General features: G+C 38.0%; 1 protein-coding gene across 1 annotated transcript in view; it reads left to right on the top strand.

The window, feature by feature from the left end:
• The window catches only part of LOC148425570 (collagen alpha-1(XIV) chain-like), a 106,470-nt gene that overhangs the window by 70,542 nt on the left and 10,247 nt on the right, over positions 1-25,681 (top strand). The window contains exons 27-41 of the mRNA XM_088409601.1: positions 4,842-4,985; positions 5,165-5,329; positions 5,410-5,448; positions 5,535-5,673; positions 6,891-7,033; positions 8,519-8,628; positions 10,696-10,854; positions 12,657-12,734; positions 13,259-13,345; positions 15,957-16,010; positions 18,869-18,964; positions 19,369-19,422; positions 22,532-22,585; positions 24,821-24,874; positions 24,961-25,032. Of these exons, the coding sequence (XP_088265727.1) occupies positions 4,842-4,985; positions 5,165-5,329; positions 5,410-5,448; positions 5,535-5,673; positions 6,891-7,033; positions 8,519-8,628; positions 10,696-10,854; positions 12,657-12,734; positions 13,259-13,345; positions 15,957-16,010; positions 18,869-18,964; positions 19,369-19,422; positions 22,532-22,585; positions 24,821-24,874; positions 24,961-25,032 (1,448 nt within the window). The remainder of the gene's footprint in view (positions 1-4,841; positions 4,986-5,164; positions 5,330-5,409; positions 5,449-5,534; positions 5,674-6,890; positions 7,034-8,518; positions 8,629-10,695; positions 10,855-12,656; positions 12,735-13,258; positions 13,346-15,956; positions 16,011-18,868; positions 18,965-19,368; positions 19,423-22,531; positions 22,586-24,820; positions 24,875-24,960; positions 25,033-25,681) is intronic.

The raw sequence follows: 25,681 nt of genomic DNA, 5'->3' as shown, positions 1-25,681 counted from the left end.
GATGCGGCAAGGCTTTGCGGGCTAAAACAGGAAGAGATTATTCAAGTATTTTTATCTTTCAGATCCCCACTGATGGTGAGACAACAGCTTTTATAAATGGGGGCCAATCTATGCTGACATGATTGACTGAACACGCACAGAGTAGTGGATCACTGGTTAATTGAGTTACTGAACTAAAATTTCCTAGCATATTTCAATGTGAAACGTATTCTTCTTTTGTTTTTTCTTCTTAAATGTATTTTCTTGCCCGAATATTCTCATGTAACACAGTTCCAATTTTGAGTTCCTGGGCCTCTTATCCCTTCTGCTATGTCTGTTGCTCTTCATGCCTGGGTAGCTTCTGTAATTCCTCTCTTGCCATGTGTGATCCCTGAACAGTGTGGAAACATGTATCACTGGCAGATATCTGACAACACTACTCTTTATAGGCCAACCGCACCGTCATTTGTCATGTCTGACAGATCCTTGCAAAAATAAAAAGGGGATGTGATGTGATCCCGAATGTCTGTGTGGATTCTCCGGTGATCCAGATCATGGCAACCCCAGATGTTGATTTGAGGCAACTTGCTTGATAGGACGTTTCACCTTCAATTTCCCATTTATGTAGGGGTAGGGGTGGTCATGTGCCAGTCGTTTGTGGTGGCGATGTTGTTGCCAGGTGTGATTGGTGAATGATTCTTTTGCATAAGTCGTTCAACTGCCGGGTGGCATACAATCCTTGGGAAGAGAAATATCAGCACATAGTTGGAACCTGTCTACAGGTGCAGTCCTGTTTTGGGAGAACGTCTTTCTAAATTGGCAATTATCGTCTTTTTTTTCTCACCTAGGTTTTCCCAACTGGGTTTGATGTGTTTAATGTCATCACGTTTTTCTATCATCAACCCACCAAGCAAGGGGTCACCACTTTACGTTTCCTGTTTATCTTCAGGATCGGTAGCTGCCCTGGTACTTATGGCAAAGCTTGCAGCATTCCTGTATATATCCCTCCGTCTCTTTTAGAGATCTATTGTGCTTTTTCTGTGAGGGTCTGACAACCATACAGTCCTCTATAAATAGTATTCAGAGATTTCACGAGATGGCATTATCTCGCGAGTAAGCGCCACTGTTTATATATACATACATACATATATATATATATATATATATATATATATATATATATATATATATATATATATATATATATATATATATATATATATATATATATATACGTATATATATACGTATATATATATACGTATATATATATATCTGCGGAAGGCTTTGATCAACCGTCCTTGGAACTCACATGTTGAAATGTTGTTTAAATGATTGGATTACAAACATCCTTGTTTGCCCAATTGCTGCATCCATGAACAATGCATGCAAAGTGATTCGTGAAGAAAATGAATGAATGAGAGTAATGTTATAGAAACACACACTTTCTTCAGCTTTTACATTTGCTCACTGGCTCACAAATGTTTGTTAGACCCAGAAAGTGGTCATCAGGTCAAAATGCATGGTGCAGTGACATCATCTCAATACCAGCTATTCCTATCTGTGGTTGGTTTTCTGAAGACCTGAGATCTAAGTTATTAGTTATATAGTAATTCGTTATTTTTCAAAGTTGTTCAGAGCTGGTGCTACTAACAATAAGCTTGAGAGGAGCCCCTTTCTTGTGAAACTGTGGTAGTACATGCAGACATTTGATAATGTTCTTGCTTGTATTTACTGGTAGGTTCATTTGTTTTGTCTTCATTTGCGTTGCCAGTGACAGAGCAATCATCATTGCCTTATATACTTCCTCTTGAGCTTAGTTGTGTACGCCATAAAAACTACTGGAGAGTGTTGTTATGTGTAGCGTACCAGCACAAGTTTATGTTGCAATTGGGCTCTTCACCACCTACCTGAGTGATTTTAGCCATTTTGGATACTGGCTTTAGTTTATCAAATGTCACCGCTGTGCCCCATTTTTCTCCATAAGATATTGACTGTGTTCCAACGTTTATCTAATGCTGCGGACATTCTATTTTCCCCCAACTAATAACTTTGAATACTGAGACCCTACTGATGTTTTGGAAGCTCTTGTTTGGCTGTGGGTGTAAGATACAATGATGGAAATAACTTTCCTGTTTTTTAATCCAAATCACTTTAAGTGATGCCAGATGTGTACTGACTTGTTTAACGTTGGTGTGATTGTTATTGATCTTTATTATACTCAGCTACAAAATTATTTGATTCGTTACCCTTTCCTTTAAGGATCCAATTAGTTATTCAATTAAATTGTGCAGGGTATAGTTCACATCGAAATTAGAAGAGGTTCTGAAATCATTAAAAAAAACAAAAAGTTTCAACTATTTAATTGTATCTGTGCCACTTCCACACCTCCTTGATTCAAAGTGTACTCATTTTGTGCTCTCCTAGTACCCAACAAGGAAATGATAGCCCGACAGCTTTTAATTAGTCTCAAGGCTCTTACTTTTATTAACCAGGTGAGCGTGTGTAGGGAGGAATGCAGAGGGAAAAAAGCGGGATCTGCAAGGAAGGATAATCTTGAAGGAGCGTTTCGGCTCCACGCTCAACACGCCTGTCAGGTTGACTTTAGGGGCGGCAAAGTATGTGTATGTGGCTGACATCTTCCATCCTCCATCATCTTCTCACGAGGGAAGTTTAGCAGATAGAATTGCCATTATAAATGAATGTTCACGCAGCGACATTGCTGCCCAGGTGAGCTTTGCAGCAATGTATATTGAATATAGACTTTACGAATAGGTCTTACATGCATGACGTTCTGTGCTGTATTATTTTATTTGACTGTTAAAGGGTTCCATTTTTCATAATCTCATATCTTAAACGTTGAAACTGCCTTTGACTCTGACAAAATGCTCAAAACTTAGCTAAATTCACTGCAGTCCTGAAAAAAATTGCTTCTCAAACTGTCAACGGCAGTAAATATTATAAAAATCTAATTGGTGGATGTGTCACTTCCATCTTTTGGAAGCCTACGGTGGTGTGGGATTGACTCCATTCTAGCCCTGCCGCCATTAATGATTCAGACAAGCCTGAGAAAAAAGAAGGATGAGAAAATAAAATGTTAATTGACAGAAGCACTTCTGAGGATAGATGATGGCGATTGTCCATGCCATTATCAAAAGGTCAAGTTGAGCCTCACAAACTATAAATACTAATCTGAATGGGGAAGTGAGAGGCTCCGACATGTTGTGTAGTGATAATGAACTGATCGATCGTGGCTATAAGGACCACTTAATGATCAGTTTTCTTGCCAATAATGATAAAGGATTGACAACGAATGGCGATAAACATGAAGCCTTATATGTTACGGATGTATGTATTCACAATGGTTCCTTTCAGAGGTTAGTGATGACAAGAGTTGTTCAATAACAACAACAAAATCAAATATTTATAAGCTCAAATCCCGCATGATTGAGAAAATGCCTTTTAGCATCGTCTCATGAATAAAGTTTTTATGTGTTGTCTTTTGGGAGGGTCTTTAAACTATCCAAGATGCCCGCATACATTTTATTGACTGATTAAAACCAAGTTTAGTGTGAATCAACTTTTAAAAGTTCATCAACTTTCAACCTTCATGACATTTTTGGATTCTATTTTAACATATCTGTGAACATTAGAAGCTCATTTAAATTCACTTATTCTAAATGCTAATGGACATGCTGCCCTTAGCTTGGCTTGCTGTGGTTTTGTAGGTCCCTCATTGACATGCATAAGTTTTGGCCTTCGTACTATATTTCATTTGTCTGGACAGAAGGAAGAAATCAAGTGAGTTTTTTTTTTTTTTTTTAAATTAAAATGGTAACTTTAACAAAGCCGACAAAATATGGTGTGCTATGTCCATGCAAACATGAATATGAAAGGAGATTTTAGTCGTTGATCAGAAGAAAAGAAAAAAGTATGTTTCTATCATATTCCGTTCTGTTGTAATCACAGTTTGATTGAAAATAAGTAATTTGAGTGACATTTTGGACAAAAAAAGGAGGAGTATCTCATCTTTTAGAAATTCCTAATATTTTCTTATGTTCATATTCGTAAATGATATTTTTGCCGTGGGTTTAGTGTAGTTCAGATTTCCCACATTGTGAATGGTCAGTGAACACCGCGCCTGTGTAAAGTTGAATACGCTCGAAGCAGCTGTTTTTCTGTTTCCCTTTTCTTTTATTGAAAATAATGCTGTAACAACCTAAAAGACAGCTAATGTAAAAATACACATCTGCACGTCAAAACTTGGTTTATTTGGCTGATTGATTTATCTTCCTCGAATGGCGTTTTATAAAAAGAAAAAAGAAAAAAAATCATTCAAAAATTTAAGTTATTATTTTTTGGACATACTCATACTTTTAGTCTTAATTTTTAGTCACTTATATTTGGGGAATCATGATAATATACACAACCAGGGGTATGCCATCCTTTGGTTAAAAGGAGAAAAGTATGTGGAAGAAAATTATCCAAAAATGGTGAAAATACTGGTTAAATGTGTTTTTTTTGTTGTTGTTTTTTTTCCCAAAACTAGAAACTTCAAATTCAAATCACTATAACTGTCATTTTTTGCATTATCTCTATGCATTATATACAATTTTAAAGGGAATTATGAACAGAATTAGAAGATATGATTCATTTTTTGACACAAGGACCTTTTTGCCAGAGTTAGTCACATATTATACCGTTTCATTTTGAAGTTATTAACAACGGCTGACTTCCAAAATTTGCACACAAAATTTAATCAAATAAGGCAGTAAAATGAAGATGGATGAAGATGGTTGAATGGTTGGACTTAAAAAACAATTTGATTAATGGATTGTTGATTGATTGTTTTCCATTATCAGGTCGTGCCATCAAGCATGTGAAGGAGTCCATTTTCACCTCAGATGCTGGAGCTAGGCGAGGGGTACCCAAAGTCCTGGTTGTACTCACCGATGGCCGTTCACAGGATGACGTTAATAAAGTGTCCAAAGAAATGCAAATGGATGGTTTGTACTGGGTTACACGTACATAAAAAGAAAAAAAACTGCGGGGTTGGCAACACAATTTTATTGACATTTAATGTGTGGCTTGTACTAAAGAAATTATCCAGCGTTTGTTTCACGCTGCTGAGAAAGGCGTCAACGTCGTTCATCGATTGTCTATCTCATTTGATCCCACGCCCCAGGATACGTCATTTTCGCAATCGGCTTTGCGGATGCAGATTATGGTGAACTAGTCAACATTGCCAGTAAGCCTAGCGACAGACATGTCTTCTTCGTGGACGATTTGGATGCTGTGAAGAAAATCGAAGAACAGCTCATTACTTTTGTCTGTGAGGCCGCCACTGCCAGTAAGTAACTCCTTCTTCAAAACATAGGATGGATAGTACACTAAGTATGAGGGTCTAACTTCCGTGTTTGTCATTTTCAGCTTGTCCTTCAATTCTGATGAGTGGAAACAGCATTGCAGGTAAGAACTTAGATTGATGGAGTATCATTTCTAATGTTGGCATAATCAAAAGGAAAGAGGGCATGGCGTGGACTTGTCTCCTGCAGGTTTTCGTATGATGGAGAAGTTTGGTTTGGTGGAGAAGGAGTACAGCAGCATATCTGGGGTTTCTTTGGAGCCGGGCTCATTCAACAGCTTCCCGTGTTACAGGTTGCGCCGTGACGCTCTGGTGTCGCAGCCCACCAGGTGAGTGAAGGGTGGCCCAATTCACCGGAGAGAAACGTGAAATCAATATTTCTTGGTTTTGATGATTTTTCCCAAAATGCAAGTTTGGTTTCATCTGCTTTTTCCCTATTAGTTGCCATGATAGCGGAAATCAAAATTGACTTTGCATTTTAGACATGGGGTTGATGTACATAGGAAGGCTCTCTTTGCATTTTAAAATGCTTTCAACCTATTGATTGCAGTCCGTGTCGTCCAGTCTGTCATCATTTTAGGATTTAGGTTGGTCCAGTTACCAAGTCTAGTGTTGCAGGTCCAGTGTTTCAGGTCTACTTGTCCAGGTCCGGTTTTCCAGGTCTGGTGTTCCAAATCTAAAGTTCCACATCTTGTGCTCCAGGTCCAATGTTCCAAGTGTCGTTTTCCAGGTGTAGTGTTTCAGGTGTATTGTTCCAGGTCTAGTCTTCCAGGTCTAATTCTCTAGGCCTATTTTTTCCGATTTTGTACATAAAGACGTCTTCTCCAGATGTGTGTCCTGTCTGCTTATGAGTCCAACTTGCTCCTCATGTAGCAAAATGAGTGAAAATGTTCTAAGCGAGCATTCTAAACAACACATATAAAATAAAAATGCAATATAAAACTTAGAAAAAAAATATATTAACACTGACAAGTGCTAACCAGTTTTATGGCTTTGTCGTCAATGTAAAAATAATCAAATCTGTGATGTCAGATTTCATAGGTCAAGATAAAGCAAAGTATAGCAAAGGAGTTTGTGCCGGCAGTATATATTTTCAGCTAGATGTGCTCAAAATGTAGCAGGAACATTCAAGTGTAATCCCAAGTACTTCTGTAATGCTATATTGTCTGTGGCGTTGTTGGGGCTTTTCGTCAGCAAGCTTTATATTTAGCCTCCTTAACTAGGAGTGTTCAGATTTTTCAAAAGTGACACTGACAAGAGTGGTGAAAAGTAGATGCTGAAATCTTTTGAACTTCAAGTGCTCGGAGGCAGCTCCCCTCAAAAAAAGTTTGATTCTCTGATGAAAAAAGGTGGCACTCCGAGACAGTTGGAGGCAGCCAAACGCTCCGTAAAAGCTCTCAGCCAAGTGGCAACGAGACTTGGAGAAGACACCTGTGAGTACATGCCTTTAGGGCACTGTTAACTCATTTTCTGCGCTGTGTACGTGTGTGTGTCTTTGCCTGCGTGTTTGTGTGTGTGTCTGCCCATTACTGCATGTGTGTGCCAGGTACCTTCATCCTGAAGGTTTACCATCTGACTACACCATCTCTATGATGATCCGCCTGCTTCCCGAGACGCCGCAGGAGCCCTTTGCATTGTGGGAAATCCTCAATAAGGACGCCGAGCCATTGGTGGGACTCATCTTGGAATGTGGGTTTATTTCAACCTTTGGTGCTTCTTTCTCTTGTCATTGTCTCACTCTGCAGATTCGCGTTGTCGTCTGCTGTGTCAGCATCTCGAGATAAATCCTTCATGATGCTGCACTTTTAGAAACTGGGGCCGGAGAAATTTGTTTGATTAGAGCATAGATGGGAAATTAACTCACCCGGCAAATTTTCAGCAGATAAAAACATTGCATACTTGAGGTTACATTTCGATCATTTCAGGGTAATTGAGTCATGGACTACAAAATGTTCACGACACTTTTTTTTTTTTCCTGTGTGAGTCCCCAAGCAGTGCTTTCAAAGTATTACAGTACGCTTCTGTTTTATCGGGTATGCCACGAGACTTCAGCAGAGGTGCAGCAACTTCTCCAAAAAACGAATAAGTAAAAACAAAGACAAATATATTTTTAAACCCATTGATCTTATATAAAAAAAAAAAATGTATTTGCTCCAACAGTGAGTCATAAAACTGCCTAGGGAGAGTAGCGCTCTCACTTTGTTAATGAGGATGGATATTAAAGTTATTTACAGACAATAATACAATGAGCAGCATTGCACATGGTGTACAGTTATTTTTGAGTCAGTCGTCTCTAGTTCTCAAAATTCCACCTGTAGAGAGTTGTCAGTAACATTGGGAAGACTCTGAGTCAGTCCTTGCAAGTTTACCCCCAAAATAGCAGTCTACACGTTCCCTGAAGATTTCAGAGGAAATATTGGTTTATCATGGTCAAATTAATATTTGTATCAGCAAGCATACAGTATTTGTAGACATGTTTGACAGACATTTCCAAAAAATAATTAACTAATTTAATCCCAACGACATCTTTCAAGAATACAGACATTCAATCCCAGGTCCGTTATATAGTTCTTTCTTTCGTTTTTTTCCCCAATGTTTGGCCCAATAAGTGTCTAAAAAGCGAGAGTACTGAATGAAGTATCAAAGTAATCAATTACTTGAGGCAACTATTAAAATAATCAATTACTTTACACATTGAAGTACATAAAGTAATTGATTACTTTAGTACTTAAAATAATTGATTCCTTGTAGTTCTTGCATAGCCAAAATAATTGATTACTTAAGTACTTTTACTACCGAAAGTAATCATTAATTTAGTCCTTTTCGAGAGCCAAAATGCAGCCTGTTTTTCATGTTTCCTCTCAACCATCTCACCTGATTTAAATCAGGTTCTGCAAAGATTGCTGACGACTTCATTGAGGAGGAAAATGCCCCCCTTTAACTTGGTTGCATAACTTGCATGTGAGAGTGTTTTAAGGCTGAAGCTTGAATAAGTGGCCTTCACTGTACCGTAATAATGAGTTTATTGTTAATTTAATACCTTTCTGATGAGGTTATCAAAGCTGAGCAATTTGTCTTTGTAACAACTAATATTTTAATGTATTCAGTCATATGTGCCTGTACGTTTTATTGACTGTACAATATGTCTAAATGTTAATCTCTTCTAATTTACAGACTCTGAGAAGAGTTTGAAATTCTTCAACTATGACTACAAAGGGGACTTTCAGAGTGTCACTTTTGAAGGAACACAAATTAAAAAAGTCTTTCATGGAAGTTTCCACAAGGTTAGTGTTTTTACTTAAGTTATCTATGGTGATTTTTTTTTTCTAATTCTTGTAAGTATCCGCTAAAAGGAACAGAATGTGAGAATCATTCATACCAGCCTTATAATATGTTGGAATGTCTCATCCTAAGTTCAAGTCTGCATTTGAACAGCACAAGCCCTAATGGTATTTCTTGGGTGTCATTCTTTTAAAGCTTTATTCAAATCTGTGGCCATGAGTGATATACAAAGAAAACAGTGGAAACGTCTTGCAAAAATGGGGACATTCTTTTTTACACTAACTAATTTGAAAAGTGATTTCACATACATATTTAAACACAGACGTCTCAACCAAATCTATGATAAAATATTAGAGTACAGGATGCAATTTATTTTCTTTCCTAACACAAGTTGTTTCTTTACACTCCTTCCACTGATCCCTAGCAGAACCCCACTTTAGCGACACTAGGTGACTGTTGTCCTAACTGTGCAAAGCCACATATGCATAATAAGTGTCATAGTGATAATTCAATTCAGCTTGTAATGTTTCATTCCCTCAAATTTGTAGTGTTATTATATTTACCTTGGGGGCACTTCATTCCACTTACAGTAGTTTTTTTAAAAGTGATATTTAGATTTTAGTAATTATCAGTTTGCATGTAATTCATCCTGTCCTTAATGCCCATAAATGAAAGGCATATTAATTTCTATGATTTCCAAAATCGACATTCAAAAGCTTGATAGATCTTCGAAACGTTGGAAAATTTAGCAATTCAAATGAGATTTCCTGAATAATAATTTCCTATCCACGAGCCTGCCTTAATTTGTGGTATTTCAGTATTCCATAGTCCAAGCTCAACAAAGGTTAAATTATGCAGCATTGTTATACTTAAATTCAACTGAATGCCTACATTGGCACAGCAACTTGTATGGAAGATTAGCATGCATGTGCATAAATTTCGTTTTTTCAGCTTGAGGCAACGAGTGAAGCGAGAGGATTTAGAAAGGCCAAACTGTAAGCGAAGAACTACAAGTGAAGTGACAATTTCTTCATGTAAATTGAAGAGATTAATAAAGTCATAACAGCATATCACCTGCGCCTTATATCCAGCTAAATCCTATTACCTAAAGTCCAAATCGTTAATGCTGTGAGAAAGCAATGTTTACATATATTTCATTTGTCATTTACTATCACTTTGGTATTGTATTTGTATCCGTTGCAAAAAAGACTGAGAAGACTAATTTAATTTAACCAAAGTATCTTTGAATTATTGGAGAGTAAAAAAAAAAAAAAAAAAAAAAATATATATATATATATATATATATATATATATATATATATATATATATATATATATATATATATATATATATATATATATATATATCCGCATTGGTTTAAAAATCTTTGCAATGAATTGCATGTATTCATAATAAACTTACAATATCTTGGAAACGTTGGCGGTTTCTTCCCCGATTCAGTTTCTTTATTCTTTGTTTGGTTAGCTGTGTTTGTGCCCTTTGAAGATTGCAATCACCTGATAACTCAGTGTAATGGATTCTTACTCTCACAGTACAACAGACTTAATAAATTCCTCTCATTGCCCCCCCCCCCAAATCATACGTGCAATATGATTGATAATACATCACTCTCAGCAGAAGACGAAAAGCAATTTGTCTCATGTCTGGGAAATGATAAGCCAGACAAAAACAAACGAGGTGCCTTATAAACACCCACTGATGCTGTTGATGTTTGTGCCTTTGAATAATCAGAAAACACACCCTTTTTTTCTTTTCTCCTATTTTTTATACTATCCCAATTTTTATTTATTCATTTATTGTATTTATTTATTTATTTATCAAGCAGAACATAACTCGCAATCAAAAGTCAAACCACCGAAGCCTTTGTTGTCATCTTTTTTGACAAATTTGATAACATACAAAAGAAAAAAATCTGATCGTGTTGGTTTGTCTGTTTACTTTTGCAATTTTCACCTACAAAGAAACATTGCAAACCACAAAAAGTTTCTATTTTCGTAGTGTTGTTTCAATGAATACTCAAATGCTTTTGATCCACATCTCTGTTTAGCTCCATGTAACCGTCAGTAAGACAGCAGTAAAGGTGGTGTTGGATTGCGCCGTTGTCGGAGAAAAGGCCGTCACTGCATCTGGGAACATCACCACGGATGGCGTGGAGGTCCTGGGTCGCATGGTGCGCTCTCGAGGCGGACGGGACTACTCTGCTCCGGTCAGTAACCTACCTACATGTTAACGTCTACTTATTGAGTCTTGAAATCTGATCATGATTAGCGTGTTTATAGCATGGGGGTATCCAGAAAAGCTTTGGGAAAATTTGCAAATGGTGCTTATGCAAAGCTCGTACAAGCTGTTTGAAATCATAGCCGCCCCTCCCTGAAGAGTGAGCTGCCGTATACGTTTGATTCAGTTTTCATTTGAAGAGAAATCCGTTTATCACCAAGCTGGAGAACTAAATTTGTCAGTTGTAGCGGAACACACCTCACCCACACATCGACTGACTACTCAGCTCAACTTTGAGTATATGCCAGTTATCACTGCAGCTCTGCTTACCATTTGGCTTTGATGTGATCGTGCATTAGTGTAGACTCCAGATGTCGCTTGATCGGTGTGAGTGTGTTGAGTACATTTGTCAAGTTCATCCATCCATACATCTTTCTGTAGCTGCTTATCCTCACAAGGGTCGCAGGCTCGCTGGTGCCTATCCCAGCTGTCTATGGGCAGTAAGCGGAGGACACCCTGAACTGGTTGCCGGCCAGCGCACCCAGAGATGAACAACATTCACGCACCCAATCACAGGACAAGGACAATTTTCAGTGCCCAATTCATCTGCTATGCTTGTTTTTGGAATGTGGGAGGAAGCCAGAGCGCCCGGAGAGAACCCACGCTGGCTCTAGGAGTTCATGCGCACTCCACACAGGAAGGCCGGCCGGAGTGAGGTGGATTTGAACTCAGCTCCCTGAACTATGAGGCAGACATGCTAACCACTGTGCCACCGTCAAAATATATCGAAATACGGAACAGCCTTATCACAAGCACATTTTCAAAAATAAGCAGATAACTATAGAATTTACTTGGACAGTCAGCCCTCTAGAGCAGTGCTTCTCACCCTTTATCCAGTGATGCACCTCCTGTGAAATATTTCTAGCCAGGTATCTCCTAATCAGCGCATATCAGGTGAAGTTTATTTGTATAGCCCTGAATCACCGCAGACTCAAATCGCTTCACAGGTGAAAAAGAAGGCATACAGAACATCATAAATACGCAACATCATCCCCTGAACGAAAAAAGAAAAAAGTTGAAAACCCCATATTACCTCATGTTCCATTTAATTTACTCTTATTTTGAAAAGAAAATTGTACCGTTCTTGTCACCCACATTCAACATTTCTGCAGTCAGACACAGAAATTTTAAGCAATAAGATGCATTAAAAACAACATAAAAAACTGAGATTTGCAGACATATGCAGAAACCCTGTTCTCACCCCTCTGAAGTGACTTCATATGCCTTACGTGTACACCAAACGAGAACCACTGTATATATATATATATATATATATATATATATATATATATATATATATATATATATATATATATATATATATATTTTTTTTTTTTTTTTTTTTTTTTTTTTCCCCCTCAACTTTATCAACCGGTGTAATGATGCAACGACGCGTGTCTGCATGTATAAAAGCAAAGACAAAGGGTAAGTGCATTATTAGTCATGCGCGACACATCAAGTATCACAGAAAAATCAGGGTTGAGTGGGGAGTGGGGGATTGAGTGCTGCTTGGAACATGCTGAGCCAAAGTATTCCTCTAATAGGAAAAGGAGGACAAATGGACTTTTATCCACTTAACATATCACCGACCATTAACCCTAAGCAGCTCGCATCATTTGACATCATATCAAGATATGTGCGTGAGTGCGTGTGTGTGCGTGCATGTGCGTATGTGTCTCAAAAGCCAAAAAAGTCTAACCAGAGTCTAACGTTACGTGGGTGTATTTGCAGTTTCAGCTCCAGATGTTTGATATCATCTGCAGTACATCGTGGGCAAGCAGGGACAAGTGTTGTGAACTGCCAGCTTTGGTAAGAACAAGTACACACACTGTTGTCATTTGGTGGATATCACAGACTGAGCTAATCAGAGCCCTAATTGTGCTTGTGATCAAATTGAGTGACGATAAAAGCAGAACGGCCAAACTAAAATTAGATCCAAACGACTTTGGAATCCGTTTGAATTGGGATGGCCCCTGGCGAAGGAAGCACCGGCGTTTAACCGCAACTAATTTGATTTACAAAATCAAATTACAGGCAATGGGCACCTGGAGGATATACTGTATGATGTTTCCATTTCAATTATGTTCTCATGTACACATGAAAGGGGGTTTATGTTGCAAATTCCACTTAGAATAAATCATTACCACACTATGAATGCTACATATCAAATGTAATATAGATCTAATAAAAAAAAAAAAAAAGTTCTTGCCAAAAATATGTTTTTCTTTCTCTTTGTGTTGATTTTCAGTTTTAGTCATCTGTAACAGTTGAATTGAGAAAACTGGATTTTCGTGAATAAACTTAATCTGTATTTGGGTCTGCATATATTATAGAGGGTTGAAGAGGAGTGCCCCTCATTGCCTCACTCCTGTACCTGTTCTCAAGACAGCAAGGGACCCCCAGGACCTTCTGGACCTCCCGTGAGTTTTTTCTTTGATTTGGAATAAAATTCATTCCCAATTGATGTTTTGTTCACTCTTGTTTGTCAATACTGTTTCCCAACGTTTTTCACAACTTTTCCTCAATGCATTCAATTCTCAGGAGATATTCTGAACATCGGTTAACATCGGTAACAGCCAATTTGATTTAAAGGAATGCAAACATTTTCTGTGGTACCAAGTATCTCACTATCTAACGAATCTTCCAGAACAGGGATGCCCAAACGTCATTTTTGCCTTATGGGCTAATTCTTGGGGGGGTAATGCAAGTGGTGAGGGTAGTGGGGCTCTTGACAATGTCCCCGTGGCAGAGCGCTTCCGGTGAGCTAAAATCATGAGCCAACGATACAGCTCAGCACTGCAAGTAAATTGAAAGCAGGCTAATTGTCTTTAGCAATATTATCTTTGTCCATCGATGGGCCGCGGCTCCAAAACGTCAACTACTGACGACTGAAGAAGCATCCGTGGCTAATGCCAAACTTTGGTAGGGGTTTTTACTTTCTGGACCTGATTTCCCATCTTTGCTTAATGACTACAACTCAAACCCAAAACCACATAAGATATCTTTACATGGATAAATCGACATAGTACAACCCAATTACTTTATAAGAGTGTTATTGCTTTAATCTGACAATATAAGGGAAGCAACATAAACATTTTAGCTCGGACACTGACATGGGAGTGAACGTGGCCAGGGCAGTAGCATGTAACATGATGTCAATTGTCCCATCACTTTGTACCTGCTCTAACTTACATACAGGTATAAATAACCCCCAACCATCAAAATGCAATGTCATGCACTCTATCGATTCTACCATTCACGATCGACCGGTCACTCGCCATCAACGCATTGAGCCTTTCGCGATGGAGTAGGTCGATTTCAGAGAAAGTTCTGAGTAAAACATTAACAGGTTCATTTATGGCCTGAAACTTCTTCTTGTCTTGACGCTCATTTTTCAATTAGTCTGTCTCTGTCTCCTTGCTCGGTCTTTCCATTCACCATATGGCCTGTGGTTTTTGCTCTTCATTTAAGACTTTTTAAACTCTCAATCAGTCTGTCTCCACAATCACTACCACCTAGTTTGAGAGAGTAATTAAATGGTGATTCCATTCATCACAGAAGATTACGATCCACTACAATTTTCATCCAACTAAGCTCCACATTCTCATTTGGGGAATCCACATGTCCACTTTCCAGCGTCTTTCTAATTTTCCTTAATTATGTCTCACTTAAGAAGCCTGTAGTGCAGCGATACTGCAACAAATAGCCAATATATATGTTAATGCACAATTTCTACCTTTTCGTTATCCTCCCCTCACTTCTTTTTTGTGTATGAATTTTTCTTTCACTTTCATTCTTCAACCAAAGGCAGCTCAGCACGCAGCTGTGATACTGTCTTTGTGGCCATGCTATTATTTTCTTTTACGTCCTCGTCATCCCAACGCTGGCTCTTTTTTTTTTTTTTTTTGCTATTGCTTTATGCGTTCCTTTCGGAATGTTTGTTTGGCCCTGCAGCTTTGAATGGACTACTTAAATCACATTGTAACTGCAAAATGTGGCCATCTCTGAATGCGATGATAGGATATATTTTTTCATGCTACAAAACACACCAGTCACCATTCTTCCAAATGAGTCGACCATGTACCATGCCCTTCTGTTCACGCAGTGCGTTGGTCATTTTGTAACTGTCAATGTTCAAGATTTCAAGGATTAAGTCTACAACGAAGCAGAGCACGATGAAAGACACGTACTTTAACCTTCCTGTCACATTTGTTTCTCATTAGTATACCAAAAAATCTCTGAGGGGGTGAGCATGTTTAACCATCAACAATTACAATCAATCTGAAGCTTGGAGAATTTAATGTCTTGGAAAAGTTACAATAGCAACAATGGTAAGTTTACGATTGAGTTTGTTTTGCAAAAAAACAACATTAACCAATTGACCTATACTTATCAGCTGTTCAGTAGTACTGTATTCAAGACTTAATCATTCAGGGCCGACTAGCAATCAAATGAAATTTGTTGTCCTTGACTCCTTTTAAATTAATCTGGGAATCACACACTGCCATCAACACAGTGTTGCTCAGAAAATACTGTAGATGCTGTAAAGTCAAGAGTAATTTTTAATCTACAGTTGGAAGATAGTTTTACCACAGGAAGCAATGTATTCCAAGTAGAATAGTTTAGAATCTCAGGGACATGCTGGAGCTATAGTCTAATGGCAGTTTGTTGGACTGAGGCTTTATTTGTGGATACAACTTTATAATAAGAGCATTAAGGCAACACTTTTGCTGAGTTTATTGCGGAAGCATAGTTTGAGGAAGATCATGCTCAGGATTGACCTTATGTTATCTCATCTACAAATGACTTGGCCCATCTGTCCATAGTAAAAATCCAATGTGGCCCTTGAGAACAAAAATGTTTATCCCTAAACAGCTTTAGGGCCACTAAACCAAACTTTTTTTTATAGACGCACATAAATCAATGTTGGTGTACAACAGCTTTGAATTGTAACCATTGAACACGTACATATATTCTTGCTGATTCTCAGGGGAATGACTCCACCGTATGTTGTGTTATGGTGTGTCTCAGGGAGGTCCGGGGATACGAGGAACTCGAGGAGACAGGGGTGAGCCCGGAGTGACGGTGAGTAAAGGTCCATTTTTGCTGAGATACATGCATGTAATCTATGTTGACCACATGGACAAATTAGTCTGTTAGCCTTTTGTTTTTTTTAACGTATATGGTGTCCACAAAAGCACATCCTAGGCAAACAAAATTAACTAAACATATTGCAAAAGAAAATATTGATTTCTAAAAAAAATCTAACATTTTCAAATAAATAGATATTATAAATGACTTCACAAAGGCAGATTATACCAAATTTTCTGCACTATAAGGTGCACCGGATCATAAGGTACACCCTCAATTAATGACATATTTTAAAACTTTTTCCATAAATAAGGCGCAACGGATTATAAGGTGCACCCTCAATTAATGACATATTTCAAATCTTTTTCAATCACAATATAGTAATACTCAAAGTAATAACATTAATAACTCAAATAATAACTCTAAACTCTCAATAGCATAATAACTCAATGTCAATATGACTAACCTTGTTCAACTGTAATCACACAAAAGAAACAGGTAAAGCTTACTTTATCAATTCATTCCCTCATCTACGGATCCCAATCTCAATATTGATCTAATATAAGGCGCACCTGATTAAAAGGCGCATTAAAAGGCTTTTAGGCGTGCCTTATAGTGCGGAAAATACGGTATTTCACCTGAATTATACTGACATAGAAGAAAAAAGTCATATTTAGTGTTCTATGATAAAACGGTAAAAAGTTAAATATCAGACTTAATGACTCCATATACATTTCTTTAAAATCTATGATCGTTTATGCAAGAATTTGCTGAGCAGACATCATATACTGCATCATCAAGGAATGTAATTTATAAACTATTTTGAATTTATTAAAAGTGCTAAAACTGAAAGAAAAATGAAGTGGCTATGTGACTTTTTAATTAATCCAAAACAATGCATTCATGTGGTGGAGGTGCAATGCCGCTGGGAGATGAGAAAGCCCTCCCACGAGGAACAAAGGGAGGATCAATAAAAACACCCACAACATCTCTTAGCAGTGTTCTCACGCACTTGCTGACTCTCCATTCTACATACTGTATGTTTGGTCCACACCTTTTCTCCAAGGATACTACAGCCCCCATCTACAGCCTGTGGACGCCTGTTGATGTGGTCGAAAGATGGAATGAAATGCATTGGTTGGGAAGTGTTCACAAAGACTCTTTGTTCCCTCTCTTTGTTCTTGGAGCATGGGAATAAACTTCACTCCAGGAAAGGCACAAAACAGACTTCTAAATGATTTTAGCTTCAATTATCTTAAGTTAATTAATTTGATGGAGTGCACCTTTTATCAACAATTAAAAACATCTTCCATAGCAGGTTTCATAACACATATGTGGAATCAAAAAGTCAAAATCCCAATACTCGAGAAATATTGTCGCCGCATCATCTGTAAGTGACATTGAGACATTTGCATGTGTAATATACTGTACAAATAAAAATATGTGGTTGGGAACTAATGGGTAGTTAGTGTTTGTTGATGTTAAATGGCAATAGCTAGCGCGCTAATGCTAATCTCAATTGTTAAGCATTTGCAAATTTTGTAGGCATCTGTTTAATAATTTAAATGTGTAAAAGACAATAAACAATGATTATTTTTATCCACTGACTTCGACTCACTTTCAGCCTTTGGAAATTTTGAATACAAATTTTGGGTGGCATGGTGCGGCTCTGACCTTCCCTTGTGCCGGTTGCATGTTCCCCTCCTGCCCGCATGTTTTCTCCGGGCTCTCCGGTTTCCTACCAGATTCCAAGAAACTTGCGTCGTAGGTATATAAGAAACTGTAATTTGTCCATTGAAGTATTTGTGCGTGTACGTTAATTGTTGTGTGCCCTGTGATTGGCTGGTTACTAGTTCAGAAAGTACCCTGCCAATTGCCCCACAGACCAATGGGGTGGGCCGTGGCACGCTTGCAACCTTCTTGAGAATAAGCCACTGAGTTAAAGGATGGATAATAAAATGTTTTATTTTAATTGAGTATGTGAGCGTGGGTGCGTGTGTGTGTGATTATATACTTATTCAATGGAATAATCAATTGAATACTTGGTTTTCTGAGGGATTAAAATTTAGTGTATTTTTTATACACCGTAGATAAAATACCATGCAGTGTAACTAAGCATCCAGCTGTGGAAGGAGATTTGCTGTTCCGTGCCCCCATCCCCTTCATGGTTATTTTGTCTAACATATGGAAAACGTGTTGTAGATAGGGCTCTTCCTACCACTCGTGCTCACTCATGCAGGGTGGCCTTTCGGTAAGTCAATGAGAAAATATTATTGTTATTGGACAGGGTGTCAAGCGATGAACATGAGATGGCCCACCCAAGAGTCTTTTTCGAAATTCCCAAGAATGCACCATAGGCAGAATAAAGGACAGTTTATTCTTCCGTGCAGACTGTGTGTTATGTGAGACACATTTTAGGGTTGTACTGGCACATTCATATGCTGCACACATACTCACCTGCAAGATCACAATTGCTTCGTAACATTTCTCCCCCTGCAGCTTCTAGCAAGGCATTTGAAGAGATTGACTGTTCTTTTGACATCACGCAAGCAAATTGCCATTTGTTTGTGGCAGATAAATTGCACAGACATTTACAAGTTAACCAATCTGATTTCATTTTAGTTTACTCTCTTCTGGTTTAAATTTCATCAACTAGGTGTTTTATTGATAATTCATTTTAAAAAAATATTCACTCAGGTAATTAAACAAATAAAAGCAAATCTTTAGGATTGCCCAACTTCAACTAAAATTATGGGTGCTGAGTAAAAGAGACATTTATGTGTTAGCAATACTCGCTAATTATATTTGAATGATCAGATTGTTGTTCCTTTATTATTGTATTTATTTTGTAGGGGCCTCAAGGACCTGTGGGAGAGGCCGGTTCTGCTGGACCACCAGGGCCGCCAGGTCCTCAGGGGCCCAATGGCCTCTCCATTCCAGGGCCTCGGGTAAGATTGCCTTGTTCATGTGTTCACAATATTTACCGAAAGAAACAGTAAGACAACCATTATTACAGACATTCATGGAACTATACTGGTTTCATAATGTTTAAAATTGTACTATTGATCACATGTGCTTGAAAAATTATATAAGAGAAAAAAATTCTTTCCACTACTGGGCATAAATATCTCCTCGCATATGTTTTCTTATGTTCCGTGCTATCAAACACCTGCCAGCATAAACTGTCAAATGATAGTCTGCCAGATATTTGTCGGCTCCAGCCCAAAACTCACTTGTTAGGGGAGAACTTTATGAAGAAAACTGATGTTGGTTTCTTTGGTCCCTTGATATTGGTCGCCATAACCGCTATCATTCAGACAACTGACATTTGGAACACTGTTTGCATTTGCAGGGGCCTCCTGGGGAGAAGGGAGTGACAGGAGAGATCGGCCCAGCCGGCCCAGTGGTAAGAGTTATCTTTATAAAATATCAAGTGCTCCTTTTTCATACTCAATTGCATCTTCAGTGGAGTCCAAATGCTAGCAGATTCAGTTGTGATGCTTTGAGTCACTTTGATTGGCCATGATCACCCTCACAATGGCGCATCCCTCCCTCTCAAATCCCCTGACCTGAGCTCCGTTCCTGCAAATAGAGGCTTACATCTTATAAAAGTGAGACAAAGCCTAACATCAAGCAGTGTTGTTGTGTAGGCTGCCCACAATCACTTATCCATTCTTCACTCTGTTGTGGCCATGATCAAATAAACTGAAAACCAGCTGTGACTGTTTATGAATTGTTCTTTGTGTATTTGTGTGTGTGCATTCTTAATGAGAACAAATGACTATCCCATGAATTATCGCTAAAGTGCCCGCAGCCTGCGGACAGACGTCAACAAGCCTTGTTGCCATAGAACCTCAGAACTGAATGACTTAAAAGTTGTTTCATTTAAAGAAAAACAAACAAACAATAATTGCACCCATAATTTGTTCATCTAATTAGTCATACACTATGTGTGATGATAGCTAGTTTTTTTTTGTTTGTTTTTGAGTGAATTTTTTTCCATTTTGTGTAGCAAAAAAATAGTTTCACCAAATGAAACTGACTTTGAAACCCCGGATAAGCATGAGTGATTCACGCTTACAGTATATATTCAAAATCTTAACAATAGTTTAATCTGTTACTGTCCTGCCAAAGCAAATGAAATATTAATCTGGGACGGCTTCTATGAGCACTGCGAGACCCACATAAGCAGTGCTTATCAACTTCAGTCAGTTTTGAAAGACCGCTTATTGAAAGCGCAGTCCTGAGCTTACCCAACTAAAAACTAAAGTGTGCTGACTTTTGATGTGTGCACAATTACAGTAATATTTGTATGAAGAATACGTCCAGGTCATAAATGATCGTCTATTTTATTGAACCCTATTTTACCAGAGTTATTTTGGAATCATGTGATTGAAAACTGGAAATGTGTGTGAGTGCATGTGTCTGTATGTGCGCAAGATTGTCTACATTTTTTCAAACACAAGAACAAATATCAGCAATAGAGCAATAGCTTTCTCTGTGTCCCTTTTCTCTTCTCTTGCATTTTTTCTTTCTTTTCAATCTTTAGTCCGTCCTCCATCAATAAATACAGTAAATACCATGTAAGATGCCATCAACATCTTCTCGACTTTCTTTCAGTTTGATAGGAAAGAAAATGCTGCTACATTGAATTGCAAAGTGTGCGTTTGGGCATCTATCTTCTTTATGTTTGTGCTCTCGTGGAATTCTTTTTGTCTGAACACAGAGAATATACTGTACTTTAATGTGTGCATGTGTGACCATGTGTGTTTATATCTTCTTTTTCACTGTAGCTCTAAAGAAGTGTTTAAAAACATATCTGCCAGTAGTACATTTTAATTTCATAGTCAGAATTTCTAATCATTACATTCGCATTTGAAAACACAGTTCTAATTTTACATATGAAAGCTGTAATGACATTCAGGAATAGATCCTGATATATCACCTCCAAAAATACAATCTTATTTTGAAGATTTCTAATCACATCATCATCAGCTTATCAACTTATTTTTCTCCCATTTTTCTCCTATCAAGAAAATATAAAGAAATAGAAATAGAAATACAATTATTTTAGTTGTGAATAATATTAGTCCAGTTCTGCGGGACGTGATCTCTTACGATGAAAAGTAAAAGCGAATAAGATTTCTTCTCTCTTTGTGATCCCTCACAAAGTTGTTTTTTTTTTCACTGACCACGGATGGAGGAGAGCTTTGTTAAATATCAGATTAAATTTAAGTTAAAAAGTTCAAAATTTGGTCATTAATTATGAAGTGGAAATGTGTTATTTGGTGTTCTGCGATTATCATTCTTTTTCTCCAAGCACTAAACGTATTTTTCTATTTTTATCCAAATACCAAAATATGCAATAGAATAATTCCTGCAGGAGAAACACAAGATGTTTTATTCCTTTCAAATCACCTGTGCGGCATTATTATTGTTTTCCACTTGAACAATCGCAATAAATAATACACCAACCACCGCAAGTTAAAATAAAAAAAGAACAATTTGTTAACTGCCTCAGCTGCAGCTTATATATATCAGGCATAAAGTTATATTACAGCTTTTGACAAAATCTTATCCTGTTTTAATCATCTTTTCTCGTGGGATTTGTGTCTCATCCCATCTTATGTAATGACCACTCCAGACTCAGCTAAAAGGCCTGTGACATTGCTTTGATGAAAACTGAACCGCAAAATTGCTACCTCTTTTAACAACTGTTGACAAGTCTCTTGTTAGTCATTATCTTACAAATTACAAACAACATACTCAAATTGAGAGACATTTTGTGAGTCAACATCTGCCAATTTTAATTGTAATATTGTGTAGCAGGACTCAAAAATAAATACATTAAAAAATACCGGGTGAAACCTTTTCAGCACATTGCCAGATTTGTCTAGGTCAATTTTGATGTTTTTCATATGTCTCATTTCTCATCTCTCATGTCCCCAATCTGGACAGACTTCCTCTTTGTCAAGGCACCACCACAGGCTCTCTGTACACGGTCCTTTTGGCCTGAAAATTTTCAGTGTGCGAATTTTCAGTGCATCCTTAATTACAATATGTCTGCAGCCAATGTTCTAAATCAGTGATGCCTAACCACTGTTTCACGGCACATTAGTGAGAGGTCATCAGGTCTGCCCCTGGAAATGATCCAATTTTACTTAATTGGGCAGATAACATATCTTTGTTTATTTATGTAGCCATTCCAAAAATGTCGCAAAACAATTAAAATCACTTCCACTAAATGAAAAAAAAATAATATTTAACCTATGGATCCACCTGTTGTCTATCATACAACAAAATAATAGCTGTGTTCAACTGATGAGGCAAAGGTTTCACACTAAGATCACCACTATTTCAGTGTTCAGGAAATTCATTTTGTGACAGTTTTGTTTGATAAGTGACATTTTTCTAATGTCAAATATCTGCAAAGGAGTGATAAAGCTTGTGGAAACAATGGAAAATGACAGTGAGCTTTCTGCAGTGGTGATTGAAATCCTGCGTTTGTGTTGTAGGGTGTTCCTGGGAGCCGAGGCCCCCCCGGTAGGGATGGTCCCCCTGGAGTGAGGGTAAGACATCTTTTGTTATTTGGATGCAAAAAAAAAAAGTGTTTTTGACCATATGCCAGAAGAAGCCATGATTCTCTGTCTGTACACAAATGTGTTTATAAAGGATTTCAAATGTTTGGTAACTGATAACAACTGTTTCTTTGAGATTGTGCCTCATCGTGACATAATGTTATGAGAGAGAGAAACACATGTACTGTATTTGTTGATGCTTATGTTGAAATAATCCAGCTGTGAGACATGAAATCCTTCTACATTACATCCAGATGCTTGTAGCTACCAGCTTCTAAGTAACACATTTGCAATGACCCTTCCGGTCAAGTGATCAGATTAAAGCTACTCGAGTGTTGCCATTAGTTACTTTACAGTCACGGTACGCTATTACCATTTTTCTGAAATTATACTGATTATAATTTGTTTATTGAACTGATTTATACAGATTGATTTGTTTAATTTCATTACTAGTTGTTGAGACTATCGTACACATTATTGTATATAAAAGAAAATACAGGAATATTTTCACGCTGTTGTCAAATGTGCACTGCCTCCGACCTTGCATAATCACTCCCCCCAGCCAAGGCTGCTATTAAAATATTGTTAAAATGATCCTTTCATCCACCCATCCATTATTATAATTCATTCAATGGATTTACAGTATTTCCACAATAAAATATTCAAATGCATGATTAGCATAATTTACTCTCCCCACCCCCAAAAAGATGTGCCGGCACGGCGTGCTATTAAAATGTATTTTAAATTATAATGATAAGAATTCATTGAATGAATTGATTCATACAATAATTCAGGCGATTATCACAGGCATGCTGTATGTTGTCAAACGGTGACCGCCAATGAGGCCACGGTGATTCTTTCAGCCTCTCCCCTCCCTCTTCCCTGCTGCGCAGTGGCAGGGGTGTGGGATTAAAATATTATTAAACTGATCATCATTCTAATTCATTCACTGACACGATTTGCATATCATTTTTTATAAAATTTGCAGCTACACCTCCTGCGTTACATGAACACCACCTGCACAGCATATTAGATCAACCACCTTTTAGGTAGTCATAAATCTAGTCTACTTTTAGGGACCAAATTAGCAGTTGCGCCGAGAAGCGAGTCCCGCCACGTTTGCCGGAAATCCAAATAGGATATAGCTGGTCTACCAAATTCACAAACACACTGAAGTAGACTGCACCCGTAACGTGACAAAGCGCTGTCTAAGTCAGTAGAATGACCACATTATCAGAGTGCTGCACCCATATGTAAGCTGGAATGTCCAGAATGCTTTTGATTGATTTGTTGGTTAGGGGTAAAGCATCTGTAAAGCTGAAGTTCATGGTGGAATTTAAAGTTGAGCATTTTATATATAGTTGGCTGAGGACCGCCTGAGGAGCCCTAGTTTTGAAGCCAGCGGCTTCCCGATCACATCAAAATCTTAACCGATTACGCTTGTCCGCTCTCTATCAATACATGAAGTGAATTTTTCTCATTGGCTTAGAAACCAATCACATTTTTCTCGATTTTAGAGATGTGAGTTTAACTTCTCTAGTGTGTCTTTAGTGGTTTGGTTGGGGTTATTGCTCGAACGCTCGACTCCTGGGTGCCTCTCACTCTTCGATGATTTGTTACTGTGCGAAGAATGTACAGTGCAGTCTTGGAGTGAATGTTTTCACTTGGACGGGTGAATATCCCCTTGATACCATAGCTGCGTCCTAAAACAAAACACTGCAGGGAACGTTCCTAGCGATCTTTGTCTCACCTAGTAGGATTCAACATTATAAGCAATCCAAAACACGTAAGCTGAACTTCGAGGCTCGTTCATTCAAGTATCAGGGGGCTTGTATCTTCAGCTGTGTTCAATATTTTAGCAGTTGACTTGCTTTGTGTTGGCTTCACTTCAGTCAGTCTGAAATGAGAACCATGTAAGACGAGTATCCGTGATAAAAGGGCACCGTGCGCTCGGCGAAAAGCGGACCGATGCATTCGTCCCCCTCGGATAATAATTCCAATTTACAAAGCTTTCCAAGGTGGATTTGTGCAACTATGTGGCAAAACTGAACAAAGAACATTTACCTGAAACAAAAATAAATATTAGCTCTGCAAGACAAAACTGAAGATCCATGACATGTTTTGGCTATCAAAAAACACTGTAAGAATTTCGTTCTGAGAAGATTCTTCAAATTTACTGAAAATATGAGCATTAATAAGAATACATTTTCTTTGCATCGGTCACAGGGCCTACCGGGTAATAGCGGACCTCAGGGTCGACAGGGGCCACCGGGTCCAATTGTAAGTTTATGCTTTCTAACAATTACCCAGAGAATACATTCTCGCCTGGGACTTTTCATGAACCAACAATGCTTTCCATCTTTCAGGGAGCCCCGGGCGCACCTGGAGCTCCAGGACCGATTGGATCAGCAGGTCCGCAAGGAGAGCAAGGACTTTCTGTAAGTTTGTTCACACTCGTATTAATCTCATTTTTAATCTCCAATTGTATTCTTGCTATATGCTGATGAAATCCGTTTTATGCAATGGTCCTCTGGTGCTTGAGTTTTTGGGTGAACCTGATAGGCTAATGTTGTGTTGGTGCATTCTCCGAGCTGGTGATCCGCATTCTATGGAAGAAGGAGCTTGCAAACCACTGAAGCAGCTCAACTTCAGCCTGCCACTTAAATGCAAAGCACCCAGCTACAAATGCAGCCACAGTTGACCACAGCGACAAAGACACTAATGTGATGAGCCATAGCAAAGCCCTTTGCCAAACTGAACTTGAGAAAACCCCGCCCTTGAGCAAGTCTGTGACAAACAGGACGGACGATGTTTTTTTCTAGTTATTTGCTAACTGACAAAAAAATGACACCATTCTTCCTGGTGCTTAGAAACTAAAGGTTGCAGACAGCACTTGTGACTAGTATCAAATACAGCAAAAGGTAAATACAGTAGTTACAACTGCATCTCTTCATCACTTAAAGAAAATATTTGACAAAAGCCACTTTTTTGTTGTTCTCTGTCAATATTTTGATCTTCCAATATATCTAACTTAAAAAAAAGTTAATTGAGTTTTTCACAGAAATTTTTGGGTAAGATTAAACAGAG

This window comes from Hippichthys cyanospilos, chromosome 3 (genome assembly GCF_059441005.1).
Source record: "Hippichthys cyanospilos isolate Australia breed blue-spotted pipefish chromosome 3, RoL_Hcya_1.0, whole genome shotgun sequence".
NCBI lineage: Eukaryota > Metazoa > Chordata > Actinopteri > Syngnathiformes > Syngnathidae > Hippichthys > Hippichthys cyanospilos.
Note: the sequence above shows the minus strand (reverse complement) of the source record. Positions and strands in the feature narration are given on the sequence as shown.